Below are 26,507 nucleotides of genomic sequence, written 5' to 3'. Positions count from 1 at the left end.
ATATATGTATGGCTGTTGTATGAGACTTTCTTATGGACGTCAGCGCACGCTGCGTTGTACAATTTTGTATATTTTTGTTTGAGTGACTTTTTGGTCGCTCGATTATTATTGTTTGTGTCAGTGCTATTTTGACGCGCGTGCTGAATGTTCGTACGCTCGTAGTGTGGTACGGAGAGTTTGCTAGATGTTGAATGAGGTGTTTTTTCGCGTGTAATACGAAAAAGAACAGCGGAAAGAAAAAAAAAGTTTTGTATCGAACGTAAAGCAGCAATACTTTCTAAGTACTACGTGTTGCGTCCAACGTTTCGAGTGAATACCTACCTACGAACGAGGTGGCTGGCTAGTCGATGCGCGGATTGATAAATGATTGATAGAATTACATAAATTGACTTGTCGATGAAAGTGTGAATTAATGGATTGAAAAGGAAAAAAATAAAAATATATTTTTTTTTTTTGTTTTGCGAAGAAGCGAGCAGACACAAGACACAGCGCAATGGCGAGTGATTTAAAAGACATAAAGTGTGTGTAAATACATTGCCGACGGTAAAACAAAAAAAAACTCCCAGCTGAGTAGAAAGCAATAAAGGCCTAAGACAGCGACTTAAGCTTAAAATTTACGTAATAAAGTAAAGCTTGATGAAAGAAAAACGAAAAATTGTTTAAATTTCTAAGTGTAGGAGTTGAGCAGCTTCAAAAAATTGCCGGCAATAGCAACAGCCTTGCATGCGACGGCAGCAGCAGCGCCCGCAGTTAGCTTTACAAAAGTATCAAAAAAAAAATAGGCATTGCTTGCGCTCACACACATGCGTTTATGTAGGCGCGTGCGTGAGTGTGTGTATAATAGGAGTAGCGCTTAAAAGTCAGAACCAGAGGCGCATAGCCAGGCAGCAGGAGAAGCTAGCAGCAGCGCAGTAAGCAGCGCAGCAGCGACGCAACGGCAATACAATTTTTCATCATCAGCGTTGGAGCAAGAAAAAAAAAAGAAAAGCTGCAACAAAAAGCAAAAATAGCAGCAATACCCACAACAACAACAAACACACACACACACATGTAAAATAAAAACAGTTGTTGTTGTTTGTAATTGAAAGCAACAGCAGCGACGTATGTAGCTACGAATTTATTGATATTACACATTATGAGCGGTGGCGAGCATTATTAAAGTTTAAATGAATATGATGATGACAGTTGATGACGGTAGCGTGTAGCGTAAACAACAAGGTAGCAGCTAGGCCAGCAAGCGAGCAACTCTAGCCAGCGAACAATCGAACAACCGAGCGTGTGAGCAATCAACAACATTAAAACGGTACCTACTACCTATATCACATACTAAACGCCGGCGGTTAATACAAAAAGCGCAAGGCTCACGCGACTGTCTAAATTCTAAAAAAAAAAAATTATAAAAATTAATAAAGGAAAATTCGCGATTTTTTTTTAAATCTCCTAAAACGAGTATTTACTGCATACTACAAATAAAAAAAAATGCAGCTTTAAAAAATTTTTCCAATTTAAAAAAAAAATATTAAAAATTAAAATTAAAAAAATTTAAAATTTGGTACTACACCCGCGCTTAACTAGCAACAAGCAATTGGAGAAGCGCGCTTAAATTTTTACCAATTTTATCTCACCTACAAAAAAAAAAAAACACTCAACGTGTCAATGTCGCGCCTAATACACATCGCCGCAACAAGAAGCTACGCCTTCCAGTCGCATTCAAAAACGCGGTTTGCGAAAAACTAAATCAGACTTGTAATGGCAAATGAAATCGTCTGCGTTTAAATTTTGTGTGCTGGAAATCATTTTGTAAAACAAATCGTAACAACAGCATACCTACAATTAAAGCAAATTGTGTAAGCAAAAATCAACTCCGTAGCTGAAATTTCGCTTATAATTTTAGAAAAAATTTCACAAATAAAATATTGAGATTTCCCGTTCGAGCTGGATGCTAGGCTTAAAAATAAAATACATATATATACATATTTTTTAAATGAAAAATCATATATCAACTGTTTTGTGTGAAATGCGTAGTGATTTCAAAGATAATCATCAAGAAACGATCAATAAAATGATACAATTTGGCACCGTTAAATATGGAATCGTCAAACAGCTGAAAGATCGTGCGCGTAGCGCTGAAAAAGGTGAGTGTGTTGAAATTTTAAATTTGTAGATACTTAAAAAAACGAGTAGAAAAATAGGAGTCAAATAAAAAGCGGTGCCTGAATAAAAATTTAATTGTGAATTATCAATTAGAGTGGCAAGCAAACTTGTTTTAAAATGGAAAGTGTGGCAAATCAGCGAGCGTGTTGGAAAAATTATTATTTTTTTTAAGTGGGATTTATGAAAACTTAAGCTATTTTTGTTTACTAATTTTTTTTGTAGACGTGAGTGGCAAATCAAAATATGTAGTTTTTAATAATTTTTTTTGTCTACTTGCTCTCTATGATTTTATAGGGTTAACCAGCAGTGCACATGCGATGCCGTAGCCAAAACTTTTTTTTGTCGCTATGAAAAGCATGTTACGAAATGTCTTGTACATTTAATTAATTCGAATACACGAAAGTTATTCAAGTGAAAGATGGTAAAATAAAAAATAATTTTCCATTTAGATTGCTGCTGATTCTTAAAAACAAAAATTAAATTAGATCTACTGTAAAAAAAAAAATAAAAAATAAAAAAATAAATAAATTTTTTTTTTGCTACATACTACGTATAATTTTTAATCTATAAAAGGGCATCGCAATGAAAAAGGCTTCGGAAACATTAAAATTTTAGCACGAGAATTTTACTTGTTTACCTATGCTTCTATGAAATAGATTTTTCAATTTAGAATTTTTCAGTAGTTAGATATCTAAACTTTTCATCTTAGCCGCCACCATTTAACTATCTATGTAATTGTTCAAATGTATTAAATGTAGTATTTTTTGAACCCCGATTCTTTGGGTTTTCACTTCCCAATTCACAAATTTTGAAACAGTTGCTGCGTTTTTTTATGTTTTTTTTTTTTTAGGAATTCTAAGACAACGCAAACTTCTGCAGTCGGTTGCATTTCTCGATACATAAAGCTTCAATTTTTGTTTTCGACTTTCGAAAAGAGATTTATAAAATTTGTCAACTTCAACTTATACGTCTCCATAGAGAAAAACATGTCATTCTAAAACCATTTTCAACTGAGATAAAATTTCGATTTTTTCACCTTGAGATTTTTAGAATATAACACAAGACTGAAACAGGTTTTTGGTCGAAACCAAAATTTAAATTTAATTAAAGATTGTAAATTTGGTTTTAAATTGCTAAAAATATCAGTGAGTAGCTGTGAGTAGAATTTTTGGTAACGGAAAAAATTATTTTGATATCAAAATTTTATACACCGTTTAAAAATATTTGAGGTTATCGGCCATTTGTAAAAAATATAGTTTTGGGCTTTTAAAAGTATATTTTTTTTCTGAAATTAGCGATACTCCTTTTTACCTAGTGATTTCTTAATTTCTTATGATATTTTTTAGTTTGATTTAAAAAATCATAAACAACTGCGCTTATCGTTGATTAAAGAACAAAACCGCGTATACAAAAAAATGCAAAACCGCCTATGAGAGGTTGCATAAATTATTTTCTAGAGAGCAAAAACACTCATATTTGAAAAATTGTTCTCTCTTTTATAAAGCAATCGGATTTCTGGCTAGTATATTTCAGAACGAATGGAAATGGAAGGTTTGAACCAATCGATTCGGTGAGCAGATCCAATTTTTGGCAAAAAATGTAGATACGCGGTTTTGTACTTTAAACGGCGATATGGATTATTATTTTATTTCCTCAAAGTTGGAAAATGTATAACGTAAGTCTTACACCAAAAGTCCTTTGACTAAAGCACCAACGCATTTTGAGTTGTGACGGAATCTTATCTTGATTTAGTTTGGAAGTTTGGTTTGCAGACAAACCGGTTTCGGCGTTGCGCCATCGAGTTTATGTCTTATCTTCTTGGGGCCACAAAGTCGCAATTTCCAATAGTGTTACATAGGTGTATTGACATGCCAATGCTCGATGTATATCCTCCACGCGCCGAGATTAAATATCATAACGAATTCTATAAATTGGCACTCAACGGTTTTCGTTAGGTATAGCTTAGCACTTGCCGTGTGTACTGGTATCTCAAAGGACTAATGCTGATTATGGTCCAAGTGTGCCCCTGTTTAGAGCAACCACCTTAACCCGTTGTGTCCAAAAAACACGCTGCGATTCATGCATAAAAAGTGAAGGCAACATTTTTGCACTGATGAAGTGAATTACTCGCAAAAATCGAGTCGAAGCTTAAACTCAATTTTTCAATTTCTGGTTTTTCTTCCTTTTAAATACTTTAATTTAAAATCGCACTTTGTGCGCTATGTCTGCTGATATACATAGCTTTTTTCACTCCTGATTTTTCTGTTAAAATGTCTACATAGCTCCTCTTGGGCCAATCCCAAAGGTGGAAATGGATGCCAGTGCCAGCTGGGAACAGCAGTTTTTCAGTATTTTATAAAAATAATAACTTTATAGCTTACTCATAAATAATTATTTATTATTTTTTATTTGTATTTCTATTTCCATTTCTATTTCTATTTAATTTTTAATTTTAATTTTGAGTTTATGTTGCTTTCCATTTGTTTTATTATAATTTATTTTTATTTGCATGCATTTTTTAGTTTTTTTTTTAATTTATATGTTTTTACTTTAATTCAACTTTTGTAAACTTTTTTAAAACTCTTGAAAATATAGTTTCTAATTTTTAGTTTATTTTTGCTTTGGGTTTTTCTATATTTTTTCAATTTTAATTATTTTTAATTTTAGTTGTAATTCTCACTTTAATTTTTTTTCCGGGAGAAACATAAGTTAGAAAGTAAAGAGGCATTGCAAAATTGGCATTTAAAATTTTTGAATACCGAATTTGCGTTACGTACCCACTTTATTAACATTTAAAAATTATATCAGCAGAGTTTAACTAATAAAAAGTTGAATTTAGGCAGGAACTTTGCTTCATTTAAAGCTTTCAGTTTCCCAAATCCATTTGCCCTTTTTGCCGCCGGCTTTTGTTTATTTTTCTTCATAAATAATAGGGTTCGCTACTTCGAGCCTTCGTTTATTTATTAAAAATTTGGTACTTTCCTAAAATTTTTGGAAAATCAGAGTTCGAAATGGAACTAAGCCACAGTTAGCCACTTCATAGGCACGCAATCTAACCACGCTGGCATTGGATAAAAAAGCTCTCTTTTGCCAAGTAGGGAATTTTAAATTTTCTAAAATAAAAAAATCGCATAAGGGCCGCTTTGGTTTCCACTACTTTCTCAAATCGATTTTGAGCTGGAAATCGTACGATATATTTGGTTTTGGTGTTATATTTCAACTCATTTACGGAGTAATACTGGAATTAAATACAATGAATTTATTAGATTTATCAGATTTGCCCGACTATCCAGCCAAATGGAATTCGACAAATTTACTCGTCGAAACTGATGCAGTGACGAAAGCAAAAGTATTTAAGATTGATGTTGTTTTTTTATTTCCTATGTCCACCCCACCAGAGAATATATTTTAGTTTAACTGTAATATATATTTTCACTTACTTATTAATTTTAAATGAAAGCCGTGAATAGACTTAATCAAGTACATACGAATATTGACTAAAACTAGTAAACGCATTCCGATTTAGCTACAATTTTCTATACGCACTTCGGAAAAGAGAAATATGGAAAATAGCAAAGATAAGATATGAAATTTGGCGTACATTAAGCTAACTGCATGTCGCCTTTAGCTTACACTATAAAACTATAGAACTAGTATGTATATAAATCGTTAGACTAGGCGAACAAGGAATATTTAAATTTTTTTTTTTTTAATTTTTGTGAGATGCACTTTAGGAACAATTCACATAATTTTGACACATTAGAAAATTACAGGAATGTTTCATAATATGTTAATATATTACAAGCAATCATATATTACATTATAGATTTGAAAAAGGGCCATTGTATGAAATTAATAAAAATTAATCAATGTAAAGAAGAATAGTCAAAACTGGTCAAAATGCCACCCTGCTATTATTTTGCACGTAGATATATGTGCGAACATGTCCGAATAGCTATATTTTTCTTCAAACGCTTTAAAAAAAAGCAATTTTAATTTTGTGGTAAAAAAGCTATAAGCTAAACGGACTTTTCTGGCCAAACCGAAATAAAAAAATTTAAATCTAGCCAGAAAATAGCTAAATTGGCATCACTGGTACTAGATACCACTCCGTAGGTCCGTAAGACCTGGTTTCGGTCACTGGTCTGTGAAACATCCGAATTAGGAAAATGTAAAATTCAATAGAATTTGTCGTCAAATACTTAAGTCAAAACAAGTGGTAGCCAGTATCGATATCAGAACTCGATTCTTAAAAGGATCGACAGTACCTGATTTTCAAAAGTATCGATACTGAGTATTAAATGGTATTCAGTACTCACAAAATAACTCAAAAGTACTCAAAAATACTCTGTTCTAATCCTCACCTTGTTACTTGCACTCAGGATCGTTTCAAAGTACTCAGTATTGAGTGTCGAATAGATACATAAAAGTACTGAGTTACATTGACATCTACTGGTATTCAGAAATGATTGTATGTACTAAATTTCAAGTTTCAATAATTTTGAAGTTTTTAATTTTTAATTTTCAATTTTTACTCAGTACAGTTAACCACTCATTTGACGTAATTTGGGATTAATATACTAATTTGAATAAAAAGCTGCCAGCTTGTGAGTTTTTTACACATGTGTATAAGTATTTAAATAAAGTACTAAGTACTCTCAAAAATAACCCATCCTTAAAAGTATCGATACCAAAGAACCCGATCCGAAAAAGTACCCGATAATTCTAAAATTGTTTAATTTTAAAATGACAAATTTTTCTAACAAAATTCTGCCATTTTAAGTTTTGTCAGGCTAATAAATTTAAAATTGCTTGGTGCAACCGGGCATCAGTTTATTCTCCAAGAGCTAAAATTAAAAATTCAATAACTTCATATTAAACCGAACTCGGTTTTGTTTTTCGATTTCTAAAATTTTTTCTACAAACACTATTTAGATATGTATGCATTTAATTTTTATTACATACATACTGTATATATGCGTTTCCCAAAATGTTAAGAGTTTTAGACAAATTATACTCATAAAATATGTATTTTAATTTGTTGTAAAACTTAATTAAAAAAGCCATAAAAGCCAATGTATGTAGCTACTAAAAAAAAAAAACAATCACAAATAATGATGAAGATGGCAGCAGTGAGCAGCAACATCAGTAATGAAAAACTGGTAGGAAATGTAAAACTAAAAAATTTACAATAAATGGTATGCACCAATACATATACCACTATGCACATAGTTACATACACACGTACATATATATAAAAATTTATTTATGATAGGTAGCCGCACAAGCAACACACCTAATATTTGGTTGTACATACATATGTATGTATAAATATTGCCTTCAAAATCAATTAAAAAATTATAAATGTGAAACTATTTTGGGAGCGCAGGCATTTAAATGGACAAAAAAAAAAGAGCAGAAAAAAGTTAACGATGTTGATGATGCGCCATAAACAATCTTCAGATTACACACTGACATATATACAAAGGTACAACATACTTACTTAAAAATATGTAGGCTTGTTCATATGTATGCATTTATGTTTCTATGTTGTTGGCTTAGCTTTTGATCAACTTTTTTTTCTTTCTTTGATTCACGTGTTTTGAACCGGTCCACGTCCGCAGTGCGGCATGAGGCACTGAGCCACTCTCCATTGGCGGCGATTGATTCGCTTTTGTTGTAACTCAGGCTGTGTTTGTTGACGGTATGGCTGCTCAGCTGCCGGCATTGGTTTCCGTTTGTGGGTTGGCGACATTTTTTATTTTTTTTTGTTTATTTTTATCATTACTATTTCTACTAAATTATATTCAATTTTTGGCTATTTGATTAATCATAAAATTCGCTTTAGCGCTTAATAATAATCCATAAAAAGCTAGAAAATTGAATTAATATGCGATTAAAAATAAATACACATTTATATGCGTGTGTATGTGAGAGAGGTTTTAAAAGGCAGCAAAATAATAGATACACACATGTATAAACATGTTCATGTATGCATATGTATGTAAATATGTTTGTATGTATATTAGACAAATTATGAATTTTTGAATTTTTAAACTACTTTTATATCATTTTTTAATCAAAAACTAAAAGCATTTGAATTGACTAGAAAATCCTATTAAATACATAATTTATATTTTATAAGTGATACTTAAAATGCTTTGACGTAAGTTGAACAAGGCGTAAAACCAAAAGCGCTTAATGGAGTAACTTTGAATATATATCGCTGATTTGCGGCAACAATGCGTCAAAATGAAATTTTTTTAAACTAAATATACGGAAATGATCATCGCCCTTCCTTTATTTTGTGTCAAAAATTGATAATTTGCAATTTCATAACGAGAATTTGTATGTTCGTGTAGTACAAAAGTTTTAGATATAGAAGCTTTAATTTTCCAAAATTTTGAGTCCGAGGAAATTATCTTGTAAATCTAGGGGATATTTTTTTTTCTTGAAAGTCACAAAGAATGAAAATAAATCGCAAACTGTATGTGCTGGAATTTTGCAATCAATATTTCACCAACTTGCCGATGAGCTAGTGACTTTAAACTTCAAACTTTGCTCATAACCCGATAACAATGCAATATGAACGATGAAATAATCCAATAGGTGGCGCAGGAGTCGATATATTTTGGAAACCCGTATTTATGGTCCGATTTGGTTCATATTTAGTAAATATAGGTACTATTTATATGTATTGTGTACTTAGCGCCGACAAAAAATATCTATAACTACATATATGAAAAGGAATAACCCCCAAAAAATTTTGCCGATAGGTGGCAAAGCAGTCCGATTTGGTTCATTTTTGTTTTAGAAATATATTTTTGCTATTAACTTATTTTTATTTAGGAATGTCAAAGGAAATATTTTTTAATAAAATTTGTTTTTTTGATCAATAAAACTGTGCAATAAATTTCAAAAAGTTGGAAGTGATGGGAATCGGATCAACAGCATTTGCTTAAGCTGGTCAAATAATGAAAAAGGTCCAAAGGATTTGAAAAAGTTGGTCACCATTTATTTTTTTATCTCAATTTGAAGCTCACGAAAAAAGATCGCAAATGAGAACGTATGATTTTAAAACATATTTTCCAAAATTAACGGATTTTTTTTTGTAAATTTTTTTTTATAAAAATACCGTCCAAGCTTTAACCAAAACCATATAAATCACAGTTTCAAACTTTATAGGAGATTTAGGAAAATTCAACAAATAGATACTCATTCAAATTTCAACTTTTTAATCTGACTCTTTATAACATGCATATATTTGGGATATGCAGTTTTATAGCCCATACAATTTTACTCTAATGAAGTGTANAATTTCAACTTTTTAATCTGACTCTTTATAACATGCATATATTTGGGATATGCAGTTTTATAGCCCATACAATTTTACTCTAATGAAGTGTAAGTTTCAAACCGCGAAAAAATTCCGTTGATTTTTAAGATTTTTTTTTTTTGGAGATGGATTTTTGACCTTTTTTCAATATAATCAATAATTTCTTATGAAATAATGTGCGGTAAACCGTTAGCAACAACATTCAAAAAAATTAACGCCAGTTTTTGTAAATGGCTTTTGTTATATATAAAAAAAAAAACACGCAAAAGCAGTCTAAAAAAAAAAATCTCAAAAGCCAGGAACCAAAACTTCGTGTACAAGAGACACAGGGACACAGTGCTTTCCGAGAAATTTTTTAATTTAATTTAATTATATTTTCAGTGCCTGTAAGTTTATTTTCTTGCTTTAACTAGTTATTAAGTGTGTGCATTGGTAACTTTTCCAAAAAATTTCGAAAAATAAAAAAGAGACTAGGATTCTTGTTCAAAAGGTCCTGAGATGAAAGGACTTTTGTAAAATCGAAAAAATAAGTGTCGTTTTCGGTCCCTTGTTTATAACTAATTGTACGCTTTTCATGCACAAATTTTATAATTCCTGAAAAAAATTGCCAGCTATTAGGGTTCTTTCAGTCTTGTAATGGGTGCTTCGACGTTGATATTTACTTTAAGGATGGGTGCATGATTCGCGATATTGGCACTATTTTTCCAATAAATATAGTATCTAGATATACATAAATAAATATTAAAAAAAAAAATAAATATTATGAATTACATAAGCTGAATCCATTTGAAACTACTTCAAAAAATAAATTATTTATAAATAAAATTAGTTTTTAAAATATTTTTTTTTTCCATAAAATTACCTCAGATGATGAAGTGTTTAAGTTAAGAAAATGTTTAAAACTTTATTAACGGAATAAACATATGTAGATTTTAGGTGGTATTTTAAAATCAGTTCAGCTCAATCTAAAATTTTGTTTCGAAATAAGTATGTATTTTGGCGGAAATTTCAAAATATAGTAAATTTTATAATTCCGGTAGAAAAAAAACGCAACCATTTTTGATGAGGCATTATAATGTACCTACAAGGGACCTAAAGTTTGACGCCGTCGCCGAACGCCTAACGGTTTTAATGATATGATATTTTCGTGACAGAAGTCCACTTGGCGCTTTGCAGATGAGCGACCGCTAATATTTTATTTGACCAATGCGACAACTATGGACCTAACTTTGAAGTATCTATAGAAGAAAACGTCAAAAACCAGCAAACTAATTTCATTAAAAAAAAAATCTGGAACTGTGAGGCTCGCCAGTGAGATGCACATTCTATTGGCATTATTTCACTATATCCAATTTTTTGGGCGCCTTTGCCACACTGTTCGGCTGTAGCGCAACATTTGATAAATTACCGCTGATCCATTTGATAGCTGCAGCGGTGCGCGCACCAAATTTTTCTGCTGCTGCTGCTGCTGCTATACGATAAATATTTGCTGCTACTTAGTAACTTGAAATAAAAAAAGCATGCAGATATAACAAAAACCCAGCGTGCTTGCAACAATGTATAAACAAACACAAAAATAAATAAGTATGCATGAATACAAATATGCTTGGTTGCTGCCTGGCTCTAAGGTTTATCTTTAATACATTTAATTAATATTAATAATAGCAGCTAAATATTTATGAAATCAAAAAAAAAAAACAAAAATACATAGATATTATCTATGAGAGTGAAAAATTGCTGCTGCATGCTATTGCTGCTGCTTACTCACACACACACACACACACAAGCACTCAATTCTAGCACAAAGTTGCTATATAGATTTTTCTTCGGATTTCTTGACTTCTTTTGTTGCTAGATACTATTTTTTTCATGATTGACTTGCCCTTATTGTTGTTGCTGTGTATGCCTATTTTGTTGTCTCATACATACCTACCTACTAGGTGTACTACATATATACATACATATGTTTGTATATTTAGTATGTGTTGCCATTGCCGCGCCACTTGTGCCTTTCTTGTCCGCATCCATTTTTAGACACGATCTTTCTGTATCATTTAAAACGCTTAGTTTTCGATGTCTGGCACTAAGCAGCAGCAGCAGCAACAAGCTATATATGTATGTCTGTTTGTAACCACACGCCTGAACTTGTGCATGTTTGTTGTTGTTATGTAGATATGCAAGTTAAAATGCGTTTTTTGAACTCATCATCATCATCATCGTCATCGTCATCGTCATCGCCACCACCATCAACATTGCCGGCCGCGTCTGTCAGTGGCTGCAACTATTCATCCACATTTGTGCATATATATATTTGTATGTATGTATGTATGTACATTGTACTTACAAGCAGCGGCAAAATAGCCTTTAGTAGCCAAAAAAAGCCTTAGTATAAGGAAATAAAAAGTTTGGCGCTCAAATTGTCTGAATTAAATACTGGCGCATAAATCTATTTATATTTGTTCTGTATGTATGTATGTATGTATTAATTTGTATTGTATGTATGTAGATGCACTTATTTTAAGTCGCGTGGAGTTCTTAGTTTAGTTTAGCGTCGCATTTAGTTGCTCTCGTTGTTGTTGTTGTTGTTGTTGTTGTTGTTGTTGTTGTTTTACTTCTTGTTTTCAGTGCGTTTTTATCAGCTGTAACGATTAATTAAAGCATATGAGCTACACAGTGGTCGCTAAAAGGCCCATAACTCATCGAGTGCATTTTTATTTACATACAGTGTGTTTGTTCATACATATCTACATATTAGACTGCATCACTCCCCACCAAAAAAAAAATCGGTACTATTTTTCCATTGGAATTAGAGAAACTATTATATTTTAAGACGTCCACCAAAATATTTCGGAAAAATGTTAAGATTTACGTGAGCTGGACCGATTTGAAAATTTCTCCAAAAATGGAGTTTTTTAGAAATAAAAATAGTTTCTTAAAGATTTTTTTTTTTGAAAAAATCCCCTCAAATGACTAAACGGTTTAAGCTTAAAAAATTTGCATAAAAAATTAAAAAAAAAAAAATTTTAAATTTTAACGGAATCCTAGTGATGAGATTTTTGACGCTGTTTTTTTTAACTTTTTTCAAAGATTGGTATAAGAATAACTTGAATAGCTGAACCTAAACTCTGCCGATTTAGACTTAAGAGGTGTCATTGCAAAGGTACTTTCTCACTATTTTTATTTCTTTGCTAATACACTCATTCAAAGAATGAAAGAGAAAGGATGAACGAACGTCATTCAATGATGAATTATGATGCGTTGGTATTTAAAAAAAAAGGGACACGAATGACTTTTTTTGGACAGAAATAAAAATAGTGTGAAAATACCTTTCTACTGAGAGGCCACCATCAGACTACAACGAAACGGAAGTTGGTCTAACACTGAGTGCGCCGAGTAGGAAGTGGCTGGCGGCAGGGATCTTGGACTTGTTTCCCTTCAATGCCACAAGATAGTTCGCCACTATTAGCTTTGCTGAATGGATTCCATAATGTTGAGCTGCTTGAGCCCGGACTCACAAAACACCGGGAACTATCCTGAATTGGCGGTATTAAGACTGCCACTTCAAAATAACCCAGCATAAACCTGAAGAAGTCGATCTGGCTAAAGCAATAATAAACGCATCGCTGGCAATTTTCCATTTTGAAAGCTTCGTGTATTAAATACGCGTATTTTGAGGTAATACAAACAACGCAGAAACGCTACGCTTGGCACGAAGCTTATATAGGCTAAAGGAAACTATTTTGAACCCCAAAAACAATGCTTTAGACAAAAAGTCACCCACTTATTGAGCCACCCTCGTTTCTTAAACGTATGAGAATTAATTAAGCGCCCCTGCTGTGTTCGAGAAATTTTTATTCACAATTTGTTTATTAATTTTTGTTTATAAGTTTGTTTAGTTTTTCATGCCAATTCATTAGATATATACTTATTAGTATTTTTCATTAATTATTTACTTTTTTTACTAAAAAAAAAAACACATTACTCAAAATCTCACGTGTAGCGCTGCCAATTAATTAATTGAGCTAACATTTCTAGCAATTTTTTTTTGTGTTAAAATTTCGCACCAATTTGCTTTTCTTCAATTAGTTCTTTCCGAATGATGCCCTCGGTGCCAACATACTTAGATAATATATACATATGTACTTATGTATGAATGGATGTACATAAGGGTGCATCACTTTCCATACAAAAAAAAAATAATAAAAAAATTGGTGCTGTTTTTCCATCGGAAATATAAAATTTAGTACCTATATATTAAGACTTCCGCCAAAATATTTCGGAAAAATATTGAGATTTATGTGAACTAAACCTATTTAAAAACCCCACCAAAAATCGAATTTTTTTTTATAAAATAGTTTCATAAAATATTTTTTTTTCATAAATTTTTTTTTTCCAAAAAATCTCCTCGGATGATAAAAGAGTTTGAGCTTAAAAGGTCTGCATACAAGTTTTTAAAAATTGTATCAATGGAATCAAAATAATGCGTTTCATTAAAATAGTTTTTGCAAAAAATCTCCTCGGATGATAAAAGAGTTTAAGCTTAAAAGGTTTTTTAAAATTTTATCGACGAAATCAAAATAATGCGGTTTTTGGACATGTGCTCAAATCGACCCAGCTCACGTAAATCTTAATATTTTTACGAAATATTTTGACACAAGTCTTAAAATATAATAAATTTTGTAATTCCGGTGGAAAAATCACAACTTTTTTTTGGTGATGCACCCTCATCATTGTATGTACATATCTTTCTGCCGGCGCCAAAATCAGCGTGTTAATTATGATTTTGGCGAAAGTCGAAAATTTTGGAAAATGTTCACCCCGCAAGTTTTGTGCGATTTTCTGCTCATTAAAGTTTAAAATTTAAAATGGCAATTACATTTATGAAAAGCAGCCTTTTCGAACTTTATGTGAAGCGCATGTGTATCTACATAATTACATATATACATCCATTGCATATATGTATGAAAAGCCGATACAAATAAATATGTATGTATGTACATTAGACCGCATCAGAAAAAAAAGTTCGCCGTGCACCTCTCAGTATTTCATTTTCATTTATTAAAAGAGTAATTAGGGTAATAAGATATAAAAGCTTCTGCAACACAATATACAAATATTAAAAGAGGAGAAAAAATACAAAATTTTTGCAAGGAAATTATTATTTTTTTGTTATTTTGCCCTACGTTGGGTCGCCTTTTTACATTTTTAGTTATATCTTCGGTATTTCTAGTCGGTTCTTAATGTAGGATATATCGCTGTTCTTGCCTCGAGGTGACACATTTTTTTCCAAAGTTCATTGGCCTTAAGTATTAAAGTACTTACGCTCCAGATCTCAATTTCTACCACCCTAACGTACCACCCTAATTTTGCTCAGGAAAAAAATGTATTTGGAATGTAGGTGTCAACGAAAATTGTAAAATTTCGGCGAAAAAAATGTCTCCAATTGCGTTGACAAATTTGCTTTGGACTCAAGTGTTTTCGGCGATATTTTTTTTAGTTTGCTTGTTAGGTTGTACGCCCTAATGTATTCGACAATATGTACAATGGCTGGTACAATTTGCCTACTAACCTGCCTTTTTCGGAAAATTCAGACCATTCACTAATTATGAAGCTGTTTAATTTTTCGCGAACTTACGTAATCAAAAATTTTTTAATAAGTTTATTTAGTAAACACTTTATGAAAAGTGCGAAAAATGCGTTCGAAAATACTTGATAAAAAAATAAATGGATATTTAATATTTGAACCTTTGTAGAGTCGCCTTTTGGGGAAAGTTGAGTACGAGAAAGAATTTATGTTGAAATGTTTCTCAAATACAAAGGAAAGTAATAAATCAGAACGCAGCAAAAAGTATCGAAAGACAGTACAACAAATTAGATTTCTCGAAAAACTTAAAAAAAACTTAAAAAACATTCAAGTAAACGAAGCTTGACTGCACCTAAGCTATAAATTTCATTCACTCTATTTATAATTGTTCACCACCTCACTTATTTAGCGCAATATTGACCATCGACAACAAATTCATTTTACGCTTAATTATTGCAATACGAACTTTGATTCACCATTGTCTTTATTGTTTGTTTTGCATTGCATGCAATTTCTACCTTTGACGGTTGTGACTTACACTATATATCTCGATAATATTTTAATTGCTAACTATAGAACTCATTGACGTTACGACATGGATTGTACATAGGACTTGTAGTGCCTTGTCCCACGCATAATAAGCACTTAATCAGTCACTCATAACTGCATGTGAACGAGTATACATACATGTGTTGTGCACTCTTGCCAACTCACCCCAACTCAGGCCACATATTTACTAAATTTAAAACCTCTTAGCTACGGCCGAGCTATGCGAGGAACTTATAAGCAAGCTGATGTAAGTAATTAAATTTTCAAAAAGGCCGATACCTTTCTAACAAATTTGGTAGTACTATGTATCCTATGTTGTTTGTTCTAGATCTGTTAGAAATCATCTTTTGTAAGTAGTGTGCTCCAGAAATTACTTTTGCTTCTCACGCTTCTTGCAGTCATCAGCTGCTAATCCAACATATTTTGAAGGAATATCGAGCTAAAAGATTGTGATCCGTTAGGTCTACAACCAAAGCCTAGAGACTTTCCTTGTGATTAAAGTATGGCCTTGGATACATAGCAATTGCTTTTTTGTTTCCAATTTTTATCTGTTGCGTCTGGTTGGAACTTATCTCAATCGCAATTGATTGCCAGATCCAGATTTGAATCACAGCTCACCACAGCAGAGTCCTGCCCCTATGCGCTCGAGTATCTTTGAGGTATAGTTCGTCTCTAACCTTTTGGGACTTTTCTGTACATTTCTGGATTTATTCGGTAGTTTCTGGATTTTTTCAGCATCTTTCGGGGTTTTTGGGTAACTCTAAAGTCCAAAATTGGTAAGAACCAATGAATACTTCTAGTTTTCAATACCTGTTAAGATTTCCTCGGATCTTTTGAAGATTCCCTCTGGATTTTTATCGGCACCGTTTAGGCTTTTTGGATATTTTCAGGATTTTTTTGAGTTTTTCCTTTCGCATTTTTTAAGGCTTCTCTAATTTTTTCTGGACTTTTTCAGGATTTTTGTGATCCCTTGGGTCATGTTTTTTAGGGTTATTCGAGATTTCCCAGATTTTCTCAAACGCCTTGAGGGATTTTTCGGGATTTTTTTGTGCTCAACTTTGCGTATCTTTTTTGGTTTTGCTTTCATTATACTTTTTTGGGTTTTTCGGGACTCCTTGGTATTTTTGGGAATCTTTCCGGCCCAAATGTGGTTAGGGTATTTTTCGTGTTCAGCATTTCTTGTAAGCCAAGAGGCTCTTCAATAACTTCTTGAGATCTTATGGTCCAACTTTGGATTTGTAGAAACTTCTGAAAAACTTACCCTTTACTTTTCTAGATCTGCGCGGAAGTTTTCGGACCTTTCGGAAATTTCGGGAAATTTCAGTACCAAAAGTGATAAGAAACACCTGGTTATACCACCTCTAGCTCGGGATTTTCGATGCCTTTTAAGACTGTTTTGGAAGTGTTTGGACCTTTCTGGGGGGTTTCGGGAAGTTTTTGGTGTACTTTCGGAATTTTTCGTGAAGTTTTGAAAATTTTCTCGGAATTCTTATGCTCTCAGGTTTCTTTAGGTATTTTCAAGATTTATTGTTTTTTTCGGATCCCTCTGGGATTTTTTAGAAAGTGGTAAGAACAAATAAATTATTCTACCATTGGTTCGTGATTTTCGGGGCGTTTAGGGATTTTGCTGTATTTCTTCGATTTTTTTCGATACCGTTTAGAATTTTTCAGGGACTTACAAAATTTTTTGTGTTTAAATTTTTGGGTATTTTTGCGTTTTTCATTTGGGTGTTTTTCATTTTGGGACCTTTCCAAGCTTTTTTTTTGTCATTTTCGGGCCCCGTTCAGGATTTTTCGGGCTGTCTGAGAATTTTTCGCTTTACTTTTTCGGATTTGCTTTGAAGCAGGGTTGGAAATTTACTACGATTGTAGTAGATTTACCACGACTTTCGTTAAAATTTAATGCGTTACTCCGCGTTCCCCAAGATCTACTTCGATTTGCTTTCATAATATTCAAGAAGTCTTATTGCATACTGTTTTAATATTTACAGACACATATTTTAGGTTATTCAAAAAAGAATTAAGTACATTTTCGTATTAGCTAACTTGTATATAAATTTGTTCATACATACATCAAAAATATGTAAACAAGCGATGTATAAAAAGTCTACTTCGAAACTTTATTTTCTACTACGATTTTCCCCGTCGTTTAATCCAATTTAGGCTTTGCTGTAGTTCTAACCCTGCTTGAAATTTTTCGGGAACTTTCGGAGTTTTTGGCAAACTTCAGTACTAAAACTGACTGGACTTTGCTGGCTCATGGCTTTGCGGGTTTTTCGATGCTTTTTAGGATGGTTTTGGATTTTTCTCCGGCTTATTCTAGGTTTTCAGAGTTTTTGGTAGGCTTTGTGTTTCGGATTCTTTTGAGCTTTTACGCAAGTTTTCGGGAGTTTTTTGTGAACTACTTTTTGTTAGTTATTCGTTTTTTAAATTTCTTGGTTTCGGGATTTTTTTTGATTTGTTGAAAATTTTCGGGTTTTTTTCCATTTTTCAAGGTGTTTAGTTTTATATTTTGCGATACTTTTGAGATTTATTTTTGAGATTTTTTTAAGAAAATTTTAAATTTAAAAGTAGTTATATTTAAATCTAACTTCGCCTTTTTTAAAAAGTCTACTACTCATTTTTTGCTTGAGATGATTAAAGTCAAAAGTAATTATTTTTTTTTTTTTAGAAAAGTTAACTAATCTTGTTTACATTTTATAATAAGTAAAATACAAACTCGGTACGGTTTCCGGCTTATAGTTGCCAAGTATAGTGTTAACATTGTGTGATATAATAATTTTATACATAAATTTGCATATACATATGTACATATGAATGTATATACGCACACACATTCTTGCCCTTTGCCTATTCTTCTGCTACATATTAATTTACCCTACTTGGTGGCAAAGGTTGCTATTTACTCCCTGGACTCTTTGTTACTCTGGGGTTTAATTAAGTGATACAACATACATACTCACTCATACCATAGAATTTATTTAATTCGATGCGAAACGTATGCATTAATTTGACTTATGTTATTTAAAAAACGAAATGGAAATTTCGAATGAAAATGAAATTAATGTAATCATTATTTTCTTATTCAAATATTCTGTTGTTGTTTACGCAACTTTTTTTTTTAATCATATACTCATATGTATGTATATTTTATGCGCATACGGTAACTTCTTCATATATATGTATATATGTACATATATTTAGTATACTATACATATCTTATGCATAAAGGGAATAAATAAAGCATATCTGCTATAAATACGAGCATTAAATAAATGTGTACGCGTTGCTCGTATTTCATTTCTTTGCGGTTTTTGTGCTTTTTAGTTTTTTAATAATATATGCCGAGGTTAGATTGTGTTGAACCATATTAATAAAATATGCAGAATATATTCCCAATGGGGTTATCAAAGAAGAAGCGGATGTGCCTATGAAAATGTGCATATATAAATTATACATTTGTATGTTTGTATGTATGGACATAGTACATTTGTATCTAAATATGAGTACAGGCGTTAAAATTTTTGCTATTCACTCGGTGTAAGGAGTTTGGTCTTCAAGGCAAAGGTAACGCCGGCAATTGATGTTAGATATGTATGTAGATCAAATAAAGCTCTGGTTGAGGACTTCTTTACATTTCTACATACTTTTATATTTATTTATATTAGATGCGAGTACACAATTTTATATGCTCAAATATTTTGGGTAGATAGATACGTATATCTGTTTGAATGCGTGAAAATGAATTTGCGTGATTTAATTAAATTTTTTTATTTTTGGTATATATTTAAAAAAAAAATGGTTTTCGCTCCGCCGCTCCCCTGGAAACCATTGCCGGATCTGGGAGCTTAAAAAAATTAATTGAGCGTTCATCATCAAGCTTCGACACTCCGCGTAGAAGTTCAGTGGTGCCTCCACCCAAACCACTGTCTCCTGTTCGCGCAGTGTTCCGTATTATTAGGGCTAAAGTCGAAGCATTCAAGCACATAAGAGTATTCACATTCCAAATCAGTTAAAGTTAATCAAATTTTAATTTACTTAATTATTTGTCTTTCATAGCTTTTCAATTTAATATTAACATAGATATATTTTTTAATTTTCTGCCAAAAATTAAACAAACCGCCAAACACCTCCTGCCCACTTTTCTGCGCAAATTATGATTTATATTTAGCAAACGAAATAAATTAAATGCTTAAATGAAATTCATAAACACGTCTACAAACGCACACATTTGTTGTTGCTTAGCTGCCATTTGCTGTTGTGTGCCATAAAAATATTAATGTTATATGAATTCAGACAGCAGCCAATCCGGCTAAGCTGGGTCACAATGTGGGCGTCTAACAGCTACCAAACGAATGAGAAAAACAAAAGTGGTTAACGAAAGCCACAGAAGGCAAAACGACCAACAAACAAATATGTAGGTAGCTAAGTTGGGCTGCTGGCAAAATTTTTCCATTTGTCTTGAATTTTCTTCAACATACCTACATACATACATACATATGTACAAAGCTAAGCATGTTTAATTCCCACCGCCAAAAATTTATATTTATTAAGAATTTTGCCCGCTTTTATTTGCGGAACAATTTGTCTTCTTCGAAATTTTATACATATCTGCCAAGTAACTAAAAATCTTCCCTGTATAAATGGCAAGTATATTGATTCAAACAGTTAGCGAGTAGCTGGACGCGCGGTGGAGGTGTGGCAAATTGAAATTAACATGAGGAAATATAAAATTAATGTGCGAATGTATGATAGAAAAAATTATTGTTGTATCTATGAATTGCATTTATTTATTCAATGGCCCGTTGGCCGCTCGGCGTTGTTTTGTGCGTTGGATTCGATGGTTGGTTGGTTGGTTGGTTGGTTGGTTGGCTTGTCGTTTGCTGACAACCCAACTACTGCACCACACCTCTGCACCGTCTGCTGCTTTAGAGCCGATATGTAAAAGCATCTATAACAGACTGTACATAGCGCGGTTACGCATGGCTTCAGTGAAAATGAATTTATGAGTCGCCGGTTGGGTTAATATGTAGGGGAATAACTACAGATAGAAACAAAGAATTAAGAAATTGTATTTTTCTTTTACTTACATATATATATTCCTACACACACAATTTATTATTAGTAGACAAACTAACAAGCAGCATTATTTCAAATTTCACACAGTATAAGTACAAAATTTAGTGTCTTGTGGTTTACAAATTTAAATTTAAGTAGCCTACCTTTCGACTGGAAAACCACCTTAAATTGAGTTCAAATTACACGTTTTAACAATAGATAACATTTTTTTTTTCAAACTGAATTTATAATCACTTCGATTACGAGTGCAGGAATTGCAGAATATACAATTTAATGTTATCAATTAAATTTAAATAAGTACTTCCCAGGCGCGCACCCAGGAATATATTTTAGGGGGGGTTTTATATTTCTGAAGATATATCACCGGAATAAACTGAAAATTCGCTTCAGATAATACGCTCTTTGCAATACATTTATGCAAGTTTTATGTACAGTATGTAATAAATAAATAAACGGTTTAAAATTCATAAACTGCACTTTATTTACAAAAGATTAACAGAACTCAAACATATTTAACCGACTTCAAAAAAAGGGGAGGTTATCAATTCGTCGGAATACATAACTTTGGACCACGTGAACCGATTTCAATAATTCATTTTTTATTGGAAAGATGACACCTCAAGGGTCGTCCCGTAATTTGGTTTAGATCCGATGATTGGATCATGAAGAAACTAACGGTACACCTAAATTTGTATATGAGAATTGAAGTCGGTTGTGTTCTTTCCTTAAAAACTACTTGTTTAATAAAAAGTTCTATAAACTCAAGATGAGCTCAACTTACAAAAGTACCTAATAAAAAACTTTAAAAAACAGTCAGTAAAAATATATTTTTTGATTCCAAGAAATTTTTACACTTTTATGTTAATTTTTTCGATTTCTGGTTTCTGGTTTTCGATAGAGATGGTGATTGTGATTCACGATTGCCAGATTTTTTTAATATTTCGAATACCGAAAAATTATCTGAACTCTTAAGAAAAACGAAAAATTCATATAAAACGACGGACAAGAAATGGAAAGGAAATTTTCTTCTACCAAAATTTATTAAACCAGTTTGCAGCTCTCAAGAAAAAAATTGTTGTATATTGATTTTCTCATGAAAATTTACAGCAAAAGCAAAGCGCTTTTATCAAGCAACAGAAATTATAAAAAAAAATATTTCTTATGATTTCCTTGAGAGCTGGATTCTTAGCTACAGTTTGTATTTGAGGTTATTAGCTTTAGGGGGGGTTTGAACCCCAAAACCCACCCCTTGTGTGCGCTAATGGTACTTCCACATATGCATGTATGTATGAATACTCTATATGCTTAGTAGCTCATCAAAAATCATGTTCGTACATTTGTATTTGTACAATATGTTGTTTAGCTGATGCATATCACGCACAAATTAGGCCAAATGTTTATTTGTCATACATAAGCATTTACTACGTCCACTGCTTAACAGTTAAATTTTAATTTGCAACAAAAGCAAAAACAATGAATGCCCATTGCCGAAACAATTAATTATCTAATTCGCAAATTCATTCTTTTTAAATTGCCATCATTTGATTTTTTTTTTAGATTTTAATTCTTAAATTTTATTACAGTTAATAGCCAACTAAATGCCATATAATACACAATTCAGCAATAATTAAATTAAGATAAAATTGCAAAAGTTAGACAAGTGTAAATACCTAAATGCCAAAAGTAGGTAGATGATATGGCATCTGCACTGTAATGTCAAATTGCTTAAATTTAGCTACGAATGTGTAAGCATGTGTGTGCATACTTACATATGTATGCATGTACATATGTATTTGGTTACTTATAATAATGTTAGTCACATTTAGTTGCAATAAAAAAATTTCACACACCAATTGCATTTTAACTTGTGAAAGTGGATCTCACGCTCCAAATTTGTTAAATGGCGAACGTGCCTTATTTCCTTTTAGCTGCTTCGGTTAAAGATATTTTTTTAATTTCCGTTTCTGATAAAGCAATTTCATTTCATTCCATTTCGCTTCATTTTTTATATTTAATTTTATCTCATCTCATTTTGCATTCTATTTCGCTTTTTTTGTGTATTTCATTTTATTTTATTGTTTGTAATATTGTTTTATTGTATTCTAATTTCTATTAAATTTTTCAATATGAATTTGATAAATTTTTTTAAATTCAATTTAATTCAATTTTATTTATTTCTAATTGAATTCTTTTTTTTTTTGTTTTATTTTACTTTATTTTATTTTATTTTATTTTATTTTATTTTATTTTATTTTATTTTATTTTATTTTTTATTGTTTCTCCGTTACGGGTTCACATCAAGTATTGGTTGGTATACAACAAAATACTTAACACTATTGATTATAAAGTAGTATAAGAGAAATATAATCTTCAGATTGGTTACAAACGGATATTGACAATACTACACAGTTGCAAGCTTTTCTGTTTCTTAATGCTAATTTATATTCAGAAATTTACGAACTATCGATGATGTAGATAATATCACAGATTTTTGTATGGCCCTTCGCTTTTCTACCATGTTGAGTTTTTCCAGGCTAGTGTTCAATGATTTTGGAATAACTCCTGTTGTCGAAATTATAACTGGAATCACCTCTACTTTTTCTAATTTCCACAAATCCTTGATCTCGTATGCTAAGCTCTGGTATTTTCTGTATTTCTCCATATAACAATCTTGAAGATTGTGAGTATTTGGTACGCCTATATCTATGAGGAACGCTTGATTCACTTCTTTTTCGACCACTATTATGTCCGGCCTATTGTGTGGCATTGGACGGTCCGTCAAAACTGATCGGTCCCAATATAGCTTGCTCGTTCTGTTTTCAATTACAGCGTCTGGAGTATATTTAAAGTACGGCAGCTCTTCCGTTACTAGCTTATGTTGTATCGCTAGACTCTGGTGTACAATTTTTGCCACCTGGTTATGTCTGGTTAAGTATTCGGTGGCTGCTAACGTGACACAAGCTCCTGTGATGTGGTGGATGGTTTCTGTTTGCTTTTGGCATCGTCTGCATAGGTCGTTTTCAACGGAAGCACGCATAATATATTTCGAGTAGTTTCTAGTCGCAATAACTTGATCTTGTATAGCGATCATAAAACCTTCAGTTTCGGCGTAGATGCCGGAGTGAATTAACCATTCGTTGGAAGCAGCGTTATCTACTTCAGGAGCGTCTAGAGCATGTGGATATCTGCCATGAACCGCTTTCATTTTCCAGTCTTGCATGAGCGACTGGATATGTTGCGTTCCTGATATTAATTCGATTGCAGAAAATTCACTAAGATTTAATGGTGAATATTTTAAATCGGCTTTGCACACGGTTTGGAGTAGGCTGTTCTCTTGGTTGTGGAAGTATAAACGAAGGCTTTGTTTACACTTATTATGTAATTGCTTAATGTCTACCATCCCTCGACCTCCCTGTCGACGTGGCAAGTAGAGACGTTCTACTGCCGATTTTGGGTGATGCGTGCCATACTTTGTCAACAATGTCCTTGTTGCTCTCTTGACGTTTTCCAGTTCTGTTTCGGACCATTTTACTACACCAAAGGTGTATGTTAAAACCGGTATCGTAAATGCATTAATGGCTTTAAAAAGGTTATTCCCATTCAAGCATGATTTCAGCAAGCTCTTTACTCTTTGGAGGTATTCACTAGTTATGGCTGAAACTATTTCACTGTGCTGCATCCTCCTAGCCTGTAAAATACCAAGGTATTTATATGTGTCGTCTTCTGTCATCGAGTCTACAGTTTCATGAGTCATTAATTCAAATTCTCGCCTTATAAGTTTTCCATTTTCCACACTTAATCTTCGACATTTTTCTACTCCAAACGACATTTTTATATCATTTGAAAAATCTTCTGTTTGTTCCAGTAGCGTATTCATTTGACGTTCATTTGCAGCATATAGCTTTATGTCATCCACGTACAGTAGGTGTGAAAGTCTATATTGCGATACACGCGGTGCTTTTAAACTAAAGCCGTAGTTTGACGCATTTAGTATCGAAGAAAGTGGATTTAGCGCCAGACAAAACCATATCGGACTCAAGCTATCTCCTTGGAAAATACCTCTTTTAATAGGTATGGGAGCGGTTTTTATGAGTCCGTTGTTATGAAATAGTTTTAAAGTAACTTTCCATGAGTTCATAAGTTGCTGCATAAGACGTTTTATGTTCGGCGATATTTTATAAATGTCTAAAACCTCCAAAAGCCAAGAATGCGGAACAGTGTCAAAGGCTTTTTTGAAGTCGATATAAGATGTATAAATATTTCTTTGATTATGGTATGCTTGCTCCATTATGACTGTATCAATTATCAGCTGCTCTTTGCAGCCTTTGCTGTTTTTAACACATCCTTTTTGTTCGATGGCTAGAATGTTGTGCGTATCAAGATGAGTACATATTTTTTCGGCTAAACAAGATGTAAGAATTTTATATAGGGTACATAGGCACGTGATGGGGCGATACTTAGAAGGGTTCTTCGTATCTTTTGGGTCCTTTGGTAGCAGATATGTACATCCCTTCATTAAGAAGTTCGGTACTTGGGATTCATGTTTGAGGAATTTTGTAAAGTGCTGAGCTACCATACTGTGTGTGCATGTAAACTTTTTTAACCAATAATTATAAATACCATCTGGCCCTGCAGCCCGCCAATTTTGAGTGCTCTCTACAGCTTTTTTGATATCGGCCTCACTGAAAGTCGCGTCTTCCATAGCTTTTATAGATTCCGTTCTCTTGTACTCATCGTGGATCCACGCTGAATCGGTTGCATGTTTCGTGCTGGTTGACCATATAGACTTCCAGAAGCTTTCGATTTGCTCGGCGCTAGGTACTTCGGTTATATCTTCAGTCTTGTTGCGTTTAAGGTTTCTATAAAACCCTCTTTCATTTCGCTGAAATGATATGTTTTGTGTTCTTCTCTTTTCTGATAGAGTATACCTACGCAAACGGTTTGACTTAACAGCTAGTTTTTGGCGGATAGTATCTAGGTATTGTTCAGCTGTTTCATTCGACGGATCATGTTTGGAGTGCTTTTTATTTTCGAGTTTAAAAGTTTCATACCAGTTACGCATCTTTATTTTATTTTATTTTATTTTATTTTATTTTATTTTATTTTATTTTATTTTATTTTATTTTATTTAATTTAATTTAATTTAATTTAATTTAATTTAATTTAACTTAATTTAATTTAATTTAATTTAATTTAATTTAATTTTATTTTATTTTAGATTAGTTTATGTTATATTATTTTATTTTATGATATTTGATTTAAATTCATATCGTTTCCCCGCTTTTAATCCTTTATATGAGTAAACTGATCGCAATTGTTCGAGCATGTTCTATGAATGGACTAATTGTTCCCTTTTATACCTGACTGGATAAAAAAGCGACTAGTCGATTTAAAAAAAAACGACTAGTGGATTTTAAAAAATGCGACTAGTTACTGCCCAAATGTGCCCGATTGAGAATAATCCCGGATATCCTATTTAGACATTCGTCTCACTATTTTTTGCAGGGTACATGTATGTATGTATATGCATAAAAGTGTTCTAGAAGCGTTTTGGAGCTGAAAGCAAATTTTTTTTAAGAACGTTTGCGATGTATGTACATATATTTATCTATGTACATACATGCATACATACATATGTACATACTTTACTCACTTAAATATTTGTTCTTCAAGAGGCAACTCAAACGATTATGTTGTTGCCACCCTCTCGGCGCTGCATAAGACACACGTTGGACAGCAATAAATTTCAAGCTCGCTAATTATTCTCTCAACGAGACTATATTTCTTCTACTAGAAAAATATTTC

General features: G+C 32.4%; 1 protein-coding gene across 2 annotated transcripts in view; it reads left to right on the top strand.

Annotated features, from left to right (window-relative positions):
* The first annotated feature begins 1,045 nt into the window (after positions 1 to 1,045).
* salm (spalt major) overlaps positions 1,046 to 26,507 on the top strand; it is a 51,489-nt gene continuing 26,027 nt past the window's right edge. For both annotated transcript variants that reach the window (XM_017634104.1, XM_017634098.1), the window contains exons 1-2: positions 1,046 to 1,800; positions 1,922 to 2,135. In XM_017634104.1, coding sequence (XP_017489593.1) covers positions 1,985 to 2,135 — 151 coding nt within the window. In that variant the 5' untranslated portion in view covers positions 1,046 to 1,800; positions 1,922 to 1,984. The remainder of the gene's footprint in view (positions 1,801 to 1,921; positions 2,136 to 26,507) is intronic.

This window comes from Rhagoletis zephyria, unplaced genomic scaffold (genome assembly GCF_001687245.7).
Source record: "Rhagoletis zephyria isolate East Lansing unplaced genomic scaffold, Rhagoletis_zephyria_1.1 Rzeph_scaffold_00111, whole genome shotgun sequence".
Classification (NCBI taxonomy): Eukaryota; Metazoa; Arthropoda; class Insecta; order Diptera; family Tephritidae; genus Rhagoletis; species Rhagoletis zephyria.
This window is presented reverse-complemented; position numbering and strand designations above follow the sequence as displayed.